Source organism: Phyllostomus hastatus, unplaced genomic scaffold, assembly GCF_019186645.2.
Source record: "Phyllostomus hastatus isolate PE091 unplaced genomic scaffold, TTU_PhHast_1.1 phas_contig_98, whole genome shotgun sequence".
NCBI classification, from domain to species: domain Eukaryota; kingdom Metazoa; phylum Chordata; class Mammalia; order Chiroptera; family Phyllostomidae; genus Phyllostomus; species Phyllostomus hastatus.
The window spans coordinates 3,701,705-3,712,817 of record NW_025333999.1 but is presented as its reverse complement, the minus strand read 5'-3'; the positions used below and the strand labels follow the sequence as shown (position 1 = coordinate 3,712,817).

General features: G+C 59.9%; 1 protein-coding gene across 1 annotated transcript in view; it reads left to right on the top strand.

The window, feature by feature from the left end:
* Window positions 1-1,955: 1,955 nt before the first annotated feature.
* Window positions 1,956-11,113, top strand: part of NFIX (nuclear factor I X) — a 92,650-nt gene continuing 83,492 nt past the window's right edge. The window contains exon 1 of the mRNA XM_045852855.1: window positions 1,956-2,349. Coding sequence (XP_045708811.1) covers window positions 2,323-2,349 — 27 coding nt within the window. The 5' untranslated portion in view covers window positions 1,956-2,322. The remainder of the gene's footprint in view (window positions 2,350-11,113) is intronic.

Genomic DNA, 11,113 nt, shown 5'->3' with positions numbered 1-11,113 from the left:
CTTTCTGACAGAAAGACCCTCAGAACTAAAGCACACGCAGCGATCAGCTTTGTGCATTGAAACACACATGTCCCCCCTGGTGCCCCAACACCAGAACTTCCTGTCAAACCCAGACCCCGCTGCACTTGACTCCCACTAGAATGTCAGCCTCCCTGGGACTGGTCTTTTGTCTTGGTCCCCACTATGTCCCCAATGCTCAGCACAGGGCCTGACAGATGCTCACCCTCTCTGACTCACAGACACCTCCCAGACACACAGCCAGACCCATGTCACCACTGCACAACGCTGGTCCACACAGGGCTCCTGGATGTCCACTGGTTGATGTCTCTTTTCCTCCAGAGGACACCCAGACCCACCCAGACATCTGAGGACACAACTACAGCCACCCTGCCTCAATGGTCACACGTGACCGGGAGCATTCCCAGAGGGACATTTTTACACACATGCACACACACCCTTGTGCCCCCACACAGCCGGCCCTGCACACACACACACATACACACACACCCACACCTGGGCACCAACACCCCTCTAACAGACAATGCATAGCTGAGTATTGCCACAGCTTCTTGGCCCGGGAGGGCAAGAAGGTGCTGGCTGCACCTGGCAGCAGGAGGGAGCTTTGTCTCAGCAAGAGCTGCCTGGGGGTTGCAGCACCACTTCCCCACCCACTGCAGGGGTCACCCAAGGGCTCCCCATGCCCCGATGCCAGGGACCTCAGCACCATCTCTCCCCCAGGTCCTTTCTGTTCTGGAAATGGGGGGCAGGGGCCTGCATGAGGGACTGGAGCCTCACGGGGGGGGGTGTTCATATACCTGAGGCCTTCATGCCCCCTTCTGCCCCTGTGGAATGGGCTGCGCAGCCCCTGGGAGATCTGTGCGTGTCCATGATCTGAGCCAAGTGTGAGTGTGTGCTGTGTGTGTGGAAGGAGCTGGGGTGCATTTGTGGCACCCGTGTGCAGGGTTGGGCGATTCTTTGAGGGGCATTGCCAGGCGACTGGCTGTCAAGATTGTTAGCATGCTGGAGGCTCAGGGTACATCTGGGCATCAGGTGTGTGTTGTGTGTGTGTTGTAAATGTCACTTTGTAGCAATGACACTTTGTATCTCTTCTCTCTGTAACAGGGTCAGTGCGGTCCTGGTGCTGTCTGGCCTGCATGTCCAGGTGTCGTCCAGGTGTCTGACAGTGTGTATTTGTGTGATGGTGTGCATCTCCCTTTTGTCAGTGTCATTTTGCGTACCTGGGTGTGTCCTCTGTATTGTCACAACTACCAAGATATTTTGGCGTGGCTTTGTGTTCGTGCTATGTGTGTCCATGTATAGGAGTTGAGCGTCTGTGGCATGGCAAGGTGTGGCTGTGTGATCATGCCTGCATCAATGTGTCAGCATGAATCCAAACCTGTCAGCAGGCCCTGATGTGTGTATGTGTGTGTGTGTGTGTGTGAGGCCCATGTTGGCGTGTATCTGTCTGTATCTGGGTGTCTAAACATGGCTTCTTGTTGTAATGCGTGTGTGCCAGTACCATCGTGTGATGGGGGGGCCTGTGTGCCTGTCAGTGTGTGGGTCCTGGGTTGGATTCCTAATCTTGGTGTGTGTGTTTGCTCGCGCGTGTGGATGGTGCACCCGGGCGTGTGTGCATGCTGTGTGTTCGTAGATGTCTGCGTGTGCTTTGTTGTCTGAACGTGGAACGTGTGGTAATGCGTTCTGTACGTGACATGTGCGGTGGGGTCTGAGACCCGTGGTGTGTCAGCGTGTGTCTGCGTTGGAACGCGGGCCAGCACGTGTCGGGGTGGCCGTGGCGGTGTGCGCCCCCGCGAGTGTGTGTGCTTGCATGTGTGTGCGCTTGTGTGTGCGTGCGTGTATGTGTGTGTGTGTGCGCGCGCGCCGGCCGCTGCTCCCCGCCCGCCCGCCCCTCCCCGCGCCCCTCCTCCCGCCCGCCCGCCAGCTCCCTCTCCCCGGAGTGCGCCGCTTCCAAACTTTGTCTAAACTTTCACTTTCACAGCGAAGCGGCGGCGGCGGCGGCGGCGGGCGAGGGTGACCGGCCGAGCGGCGGCGGCATGGAGTAGACGCGCAGCGGCGGCGGCGGCGGACGCGAGAGGCAGCGGCGAGCGCGGCGGCGGCGGCGGCGGCGGCCCCGGAGCCGGCGGGGCCGAGCCTGCGAACGGCGAGCGCAGAGCGGCGCCGGGCCGAGCGCGGGGCCGTGGGCCGGGCGGGCGCCGCGCGGCGGAGGCCGGAGTAGCCGAGCCGGAGTCCGAGCTCGGCCACCGCCTGCCGGGCCTCCCCTCGCCGCGGCCGGCCGCCGCGCTCTCGCCCGGGCGCCCAGCTATGTACTCCCCGTACTGCCTCACCCAGGTACCGGCCGCCGCCCCGCGCGACCGGGGAGGGAAGCGGGCGCAGGAGGCCGGCCGGCAGCGCAGGCGGGCAGGCGGGCGGGCGAGCCGAGGGGGCGCGCGGTGGCTGGGGGAGTGAGCCCGCGGGCGGCGGAGGGGTGCAAGCCGTGTTGTGGGGAGTCGGGGCACGCGTGCGGGCGCCACTGTGCGCGTGCGAACCTGGCCACGGACAGATCCTTGTTGGGGTCTTCGGGGGTGGCCAGCTGCGTGCGTGGCGCTGCCCTGGATCGGGAGTGCGTGTGAGTGTGTGTGTGTGCGCGCGCGCTCGGCTGGGGTGCGGTGGGCAACGGGACTCCCGCCGACCTGTGGGCGACTGTGGTGGCACCTGAACAGCATGGCCTCTGGCAGTGTTTGAAGGGGTGAAAGAGTGGCAGGGGGTGGTCCCGCCCGCGCGGATTAGGGACTGGGTCCGGTGGTGATCCCAGGGGCGGGTGCAGCCTTTCGAGAAGGTGGCAGCAGCCGGCATGCGTGGCAGCGGCCCCTGTGTTGGGCCGGGGTGCCCGGGGCGGGTCGAGCGGTCCGGGCGTCTCCCCAAAGTCTTTGTTCAGGCTTCACATGGGAGCGGGGTTAAGAAAATGGCGGGGCTCCCAAATTTCGGAGGGGCAGGGGAGGGGAGGAGAGGGAGGGATGGGCCCGCTGCCAGCCGGGGCCGCGCCTCTGCACCGACCCTGGACGCCGCCGTCGCCGCCGGCCCCCCTCCAAACTTTTCTCGGCACAAACTTTCCGGCCCCCGCTTCCCGGGCTGCCGCGCGATGAACAGGCGGGCCGGGGGAATACCGTCCCGCCACCCAGAGGCGAGAGGGCGGGAGGCAGCCCTGGACGCCGCCGACAGTGCTGCGACCACGCCGTCGGGCCAAAGGCGGGCAGAACAGTGCCGACCTTGACGCGCGGCAGAGCGCATCCCGCCTCCAGCGAAGTTCCCTGAGCCGCGCTCGGCTCCGCGGAGGCAAAGGCTCCGGGGACGCCTGCACTGCTACCTCACCCTCCGCAGTCGGTGGCCCTAAGCTCCGGGAGGGCACAGGAGGAGCTGACCAGAGTCCCACAACAGCCTCGGCAGCGCTGCCTGCAGGGCCAGGCCTACACTGGTAACAATGACTCCGCAGATGGTGCACCTGGGGGCTGCTCAGCGGTGCCTACCAGCAGGACCTGCGTGTGTGGAGAATCTCTAGACCAGGCCTGGGGTCCCAATTGTCCCCTCTGCGGGTCTGAGTCTTGCTAGCCGTGAGCCAAGTGTGCCCACTGTTGGGAGTGGGAGTCCACGTGAACATGGCGCTGTGCAGGTCTGGTGTGTAGTGCAGGGCAAGAGGGTATGTGTGGGATGGGTGTCAGCCATGGCCATGCCACTCTCTTGTATCAGCAGATGCAAGTATGTGTGTGCCTCAATCTTGTGGTCTGCGTGTGGCCCCTGGGGGTTGGCCATAGGCAGGCCTGTGTGGCATGGACGTGTGTGGGGGCGCCGAGGGAGCAGGTTTTCCTGTACAGGTGTGAGTATGTGTCAGTGAGGTACACATTCATCACACATGTGTATCGCAATTTGCATGCAGGTGTGAGTGGGCATTCTGACCACTGTGGCAGCATGGGAACCCCCACGTCTGCGCCTCATCTTGGGCTTCCCACGCGACGATCCTGCCCACCTAGGTGGGTCTGAGCCGTGGCCACCTTTGGGGCTATGCGTGGATGGCCTGCATGGCTGGTGTCTAGGGACTAGTGGGACCAAGACCCCACACCCCAGCAGCTCCTTGCCCACCTGCTGCCAGTCCAGCTGCCTGGCCTGCCCCCTGAGGCTCGGGTGAGATTCTGGGCCCTCAGATTTCGCAGTACCTTGGGAAAGAATTGCCAGCAGATCCACCGGGACAAGTCCAGGAAGATGGCTGGGGCAGCCCCCAGACTCAGGGTAACCGCCAGGGCTTGACTTTGTGACACTCCAGAAGGGAGCCAGAGTGCTGCCCCGTCACAGGCCCAGGCTGCGAGCGTGCCAGGGTGGCTGGGGGGCACAGCAGTCAGTCTGGGTGGGCGGCTACTCTCCATGGGTCAGCGGAGTCTGCCCCTCCTGAGAGCTACATCTCTTGGATTCAGAGCTCTGTTTTTATAAATTTTTCTGCTTCCATAGTTTGTCTTGCCAGACTGTTTCTGTCTCTCTCTCGCTGTCTCTCTCTCTCTGTCTCTGTCCTTCTCCACCTTCGACTGTCCCCATCTCCTCCTGTCTGTCTCTGATTCTGGCCCCATCTCTGCTCCCCTCCACCCCACATCTCGGACTCTCTGCCTCTCTCTGGCCTCCATCTCTCTCTCTCCCTTTTTTTCAAACCAGAATTGGCTTCGATTTTAAAGTCAATAAATGATTGAGCAGGAACGAGCTTGGAGCAGCGGGGCCCTGGCAGGGAAAGGCACTGTGGGCGAGGGGGAAGGATTGGGGGGGAAATCTCCTTCTGGAAAAAGCATCGAAATCCAGGGCGGCTGGGCGGGGTGCTCGCTGGAGCTGCTTGAGCCCACTAGAGCCGCAGACCTGAGTGCTCAGTGGGGGGAAGCGGATGGATGGGACTCCCCCTCCAAATAAACTGAGATGCACACCAGAATGCGGTCACACACATGTACACTGCCGCTACTGCCAAGAAGGGGACATAAATGACATGTTCACATTGATGTCCAGACACATGGCCATTGGCAAACATACAGACATGGGAGATGGTGGACCTGTGTTCCCTCCCTGCCCAACACACATGTAAACACGCACATTCCTCAAAATGGAACGTGTGTATTGATGTCGACTTACAGACACATGGCGATACCTCCTAGACACACTCAGACACAGGCTGACTCAAGTGTTTGTTCACCCCCACACTTGCTCACACAGACGCAAGATGGATGGATGGATGGACATACAGCTTTTCGCAATGCTGTTGGCTCACCCAGGTGTGTACACAGACATGCATGTACCCTCAGACATACATGCTTGCCGGCATTTCCTGCCACATAGTCACACAAGCAGCAGAATGTTTATGTACCCCTGTTTCTGTGAAGCCATGCTCACAGTCATTCTAGGGGAGGGCTATGGGCTGGGGCCTCCCTGATGTGCCCCTGCAGCTCTCTCGCTGGGTCTCCGTGGCCACCTTTCTGTCCCTGTGATGCTGTTGCTTCCCGTGCTGCACCCACCTGGAGCCTCCTTTTTATGGCATATTTTTTCTCCAGCTCTGGCCCTGCCTGCTTCATGCCCACGGCCAGGGTGGGAGGTGTGTGCATCATGAGCTGGGATGTGGCAGGACACTTGGGCCTGCATTGGGCTCCGTTAGATGTTTTGAGGCTGGGTCGAGCTCGGAGCTGAGGGCTATGCTGGGTTAATGGGGAACAGGGTGCTCCCCTCTTCCTGGGAGCTGGAGTCAGGGGTCCTGGCCCAGCTAGGAATGTCTTGTGTGGCCTCAAGGGCTCTCGGATGGAAGATGTGGGAGCAGAGGTTGAGAGCTGGGCTTTACCATAAGACAGTGCAGGATTTGAGCGCCAGCACTGTATCTTCTAATCCTGTGACCTGAAGCGCAGGATTTTCCTGGTCTGTAAACTGGGCAATAATAGTGCCTAACATTCAGGCTGTGATTAGGCTCGGGCTCGTAGGTGGCATGTGCTCAAGAAACAATGACTTGTAGTCATTTGGTTACCATGATTAGACCACGCCAGGCCTTCCAAACTGAGGAAAATTTGCTTCAGTGGGGTTGAGGCAAGGTTGAACACCTCTCAAACATAGAAATCTAAGTGAACTACCTGGAGGAGGAAGCAAGAGAAGAGTTTGGAAGGAGGGAGGCCCATTCATGGCCTAGCAGTTTTCCTTCTGTTGGGGTCCTGTACGCCAAGCAGAGGGCAGTGGTGGTACAAGGCAAGGATGGTGGGGGAGCATGGGGCAGGTGGAGAGAGACAAGGCCTGTGGGGACCAGGTGCCTTTCTTGGGGGCTCTAGTAGCCTTGGTCTTTTCCCTAATGTAGGTCTTGATAGCACCCAGGCCCGCTTTGGGTCTGGTTTCTGGGACCTCGTGCGGAGTGTGCAGGAGTGTGTATGCACATAAATGTGAATGGGACAAAGAGCCCGGAGATGAGGGTAGGTCCTAATCGTGGCTTCAGGGATACCTGCATGGCTCCAAAGCCGTTTCTGCATTTGCAGCGGGTCCTTGTCACCAGCATACATCGTGGGGACAAGATGCATGTGTGGGGCCATGTGTGAGTGCTCCTCAGGGTCCAGTGGGCATCGTGGGTGTGCGCAGGGGTGGCGGGCAGACGTGGCTGTGGCTAAGTCCCCCTGGCACTCCGTGTCTGACTGCTGGCCTTCACATCCAGCCCACTGGGAGCCTAGCCTTTTATCCACTTGGTCCCCATCCTCTGCTTTCGAAGCACGAAGAATCTGGGGTCTTGCACTTTCCTCCCGCTAGGCCAAGACAGGAGGAGTCCGGGATGTCTGTGCTTCCTTGTGATACAACGCCGGGAGCAGGGCTTCAGCTAGGTCGGGGGAAGCAGTGCCTTTCCTTTCCTGCCTGAAAGGTCGGGTTGTGGAGGCGAAGGGACAGGGGGCTGGCTGTGAGTGGCTACCTGGGTTCTCCCAGATTTGAGCATGTTCATCAGCATCTTGGGCCTGAGAGCCACCATTTTCTGGTGAATGGCTATGTGTCTGCGTAGGTCCCTTTCCAATGTCCCTGTGCCTCCAGGTGTTTGTCACTGGGTGCTGCTTGTCTGAGGGTCACCCCAAACTCTGTCTCTGTGTGTTTGGGTGACAGAGGTGTGTGTCACTGTGCATGTCAGGCGCCTGATGTGGTCTTTGTATCATGGTGCCACTGTGTGGTGTGTCCCTGGACAACTCATTGTGTCCACTGGGTGTCCGGCCACACCGCAAGGGGGTGTATCCCTGTGCCTTACCATGCGTGTCGACCCATCTGTGTGGGCCTGTGTGGCTCACGTGTGGATGTGTGTGCCTATGAGTATTGCCCCCACAGCCCTGTGCATCCTGGGCTTGTCCCTGTGACCATCAGTGTGTGTTCTCACCACACGAGTGCCTCTCCCTGGCCTTTCTTGGCCTCTCAACATAGTGTGAAATGCCCACTGTGGTGGCCAGGGCAGCAGCTGGGAGCACGCCGGCCTTTCCATGGCTTCCCAGGAGGTTGGGCAGCCATGGTGGCCCTGCTGTGGGCCCCGCCCGTGCCCCTGGCCCGGCATGGACAGAAGCCCGTTGTGTGGTGAGGTGCGGGTGTGTGTTTGGGCCGCCCACAGGCCTCCCTCTGTCTGTTGGTGTGCATTGATCTTGGCTTCTGCCTGTGTCCGTCCTGGCCTGGCCAGCTGGGGTGTCCAGCTGTCTCTCAGGCCTGAGCCCACTACCCCCATAGCCAGGTCTGTCCTGGGCCCCACACCCCAGGCTGTCCCTCCAAGGCTCCAAGAGCATGGATTTGGAAACTGAGGCCCCCCTTTCTTCCCCCTCTCTCTTTCCTCCCTCTCTCCTCCCCTCCTCCTGCTCCCTCTCTCCCGCTCTCTCTCTCCTCCTGCCAAACGCTTCTTGGCTCTGTCTGAATATCTCTCCTCCTCGATTTTTGGCTCCAGCTCTGGGCGCGCTCACTAAAAGAAGAAGGGCTAGCTCCCCCTCTCCCTGCCGCCCCTCGCTGCTTCCCCCTTTTGAAGAGCCCCTCTGAGGGTGGGAGTGGCTGTGTGCAGGGACCTGGGCCCTCCAGAGTGGGCTTGGTCAAGGGAGCACAGGTCTGGTGGGTGAGGGGGCTGGGGGGACCAGGCCTGGCATCCTGAGGGTGCAGCGGCCAGGGTGACTGTGTGGCCTGGCTGGACAGGCAAACAGGCATGTGGGGAGGGGTCGGGGGGCACGGAGCTGGGGTGTCTGGCTTCTGGTGGGGCTGGCAGGCCTCTGTGAGGCGCAGCTGTGCCCAGAACTCTGAGCTGCGTTTGCCACCACTACTGATGTGGCTGCGCCAGCCAGGGAGGGGGAGGCGGGTGGCGGGCACTGCGGCGCTTTGTAGCCAATCGGAAGGCAGGGTTGCACTAGGGAGCTCTCCCCCCACTGGGCTTCACCCTGAAGGGAGCTGGGGGTGGTGGCCAGCAGCGGGCAGGGGGCAGTGCCACCACCACCACTGAGGACTCTGCCCCCTTTGGCTGACAGTCTGGTGCCAGCCTTCTTAGCACAGATCGGGCAAAGGATGTGCGGGGGTCTGTCCCCACCAGGATTAGAGGGAGCTGAGCCAGAGGCAGGGGCAGCGCAGAGGCACACCCCACCTCCTTGGCCTCAGGAAGCAGCAGTAGCTGGGGGTAGGGGCCAAATCATCCAGGAGGGTCTGTCTGAATATGGGCTTTGGTCAAATTGCCTTGGGGTTTATTTCAGGTCCATCTCACACCAAGTCACGCTCTCTCACCAGCACACACAGGCACAAAGAACCGTGCTGTCACACGCAGGCACAGCACACCCTTGCACAGCACACCTCCCTGAATCAGGCACACACAGACACGGGCGTCCCCACACAAAGGTGCTCCTCTTAGAACACAGACACCTAGAGACACCTGCCACACCTGAGCATGTTGGTGCAGGAGCACACCTAGGGGCGCAGACCCGCAGGCACACATGGCCACACAATAGCATGCTGTGAGACACCCAGCACAGACACACTCACTGCCACTGTCAGATGCAGAGGAGTGTGCAGCCCCATACTCAGTGAGAAGCACACGGCACGAGCGTGCAGCAACGCTGTTAGACCCCCTGAAACACACACAGCGGCGCTGGTCCGCCCCACCCCCACCAGACACACAGGAGCCCACGCATACATGCGCGCAGCAACACACTCTGAGGCGCGCAGAGAGACGCACACACTTGGCAGTGTCTGGAGACATTTTTGGTTGTCTCCAGACACTTGGAGGGGGTTTTGCGCACTGGCACCTAGTGGGTGGAGGCCAGGGCTGCTGCTCAACACCCCGCGGTGCCCAGGACGCCCCGCCACAGAGAGTGATCCGGCCCCAGATATCGGCCGTGCTGAAGTGGGGAAAGTCAGCCCTGCTCTGTCGTCAGACACACAGTGATGCACACATGGGCAGAGCTAACCCCGACGCCCATCACACACACATAGAAGGCCAGCTGACACAGCGTCTCACACAGTCTTGCTCGCCAGGACCCAGGTCCAGGCACAAACGGTGTGGTGTGTACACAGCCCTATGTTGCCCCAGCACACAGGGACGAGGGTCACACTCACACACAAGTTCACACCTGGGCCACATCTGGCCTTGCTAGGAAATGGTGCCTGAGAGGTGAGACATGCCCTCCTCACAGCTCCTGTTGGCCTGTGCGCCCCTGGCTCTTTCTGAGCAGCAGATTCAACCAGCCCGACCTCTCCTGGTAGAATTTGAAGCTCTGAATCCCTGCACTGGTTTGTCGAAAACTGGGAGGCCACATGTCACCCTGATGAAGACACTCCGGCCTCTGGCCTCAGCAGTGGGGTCAGCGGCAGGCCCAGTGGCCGGGGGCCCTGCTCTCACCGTCCTGTTCCCGGCAGCTGGGGGAACAGTTTGGGGTGGGAGTGAGGCTAACTCAAGACTTATACTCAACAGTACTGACTGTCCAACTGATCCTGTGGCCTCTGACTCTGGACAAAGAGTGAAGGAAGATGGCTGGCAGAATTATACAGGGAGGAAGCCTGTAGGATAATAACAAAATGAGTGTTTATCCTAAAAACCTGAGTGACCATTAAAGGGTGCTGTGTGCCCACTCTGCTGTCCCCCGTGCTAAGAGTGCCCTTCCACGGGAAGGTGAGCTGGGCCTGTGGGTGTTGCTGTGGGCGTCTGACAGTACGTTAGGGCAGGGGTTCTCCACTTTGGCACTTTTGACATTTGGAACATTTGCACATCGTTAGGCGAGTGGGAACCCTAAGCCAACTTCCTGGGTTTGAAACCTGGCTTTGCTTCTCACTGGCTGTGGGACCTTGGACAAATTACTCAACCCGTCTGAGCCTCGGTTTCTTCTCTTATAGGGTTGTGGTAAGGATTAGAGAAGTTGGTTTACAGAAAAGTGCTCTAAAAACAGTGCTTTATGTGATGTAAGTGCTTGATTTTATAGATGACAAACAGTCAGAGAAGAGGCATCCAGTGCCAGGGTCGAGGGCTAAGAGGTGGTGGAGCCTGGGCCCCTTCTCTGATCACCACCATCCTATCTCCCACTGATGAGAAAGAAGTGCAGCTTATTCTCCAGCCTTTAAATCTCTGGCCCTGTGTGCCCCCATTGGAGCTGCCCCAGCTGTCAGACATTGAACCCTCCTTACTGCTCTGACGTTTAGGCCTTCTGTCCAGCTCTCAGAATGAGAGTGCATGGTCATCTCACCCCCTCTGTACCCCCACTGACCAGGCTTGTCTTCACCCCTGCGGGGCCCAACACCCTGTCCCACACTTTGCTGGGCACCCAGCCGGAGCGCATGTGCTGGGGGTGTAGCCAGGGGCCTGTGCATTCCTTCGGCAAATATTTGCCAAGCACCTCCTAGGTGTCAGGCTCTGTTCTGGGCCCTGGGGCCTCAGTAGGGAGCAAAATCAGCCAAGGTGGGAGGGGAGACAGTGAACCCGATAAACAAGAGATGGTCCAGTACTCAAGACAGCAATACATGTGTGGGGAGAAGAAAGCAGGACCCGCGGACATGCTAGGCAGTTGCGGTTTTAGCAGAGGTGGTCTGTGAGGCTGGCTTTCAATTCAACATTGCTCTGCCACAGCTCAAACACAGGCCCTTT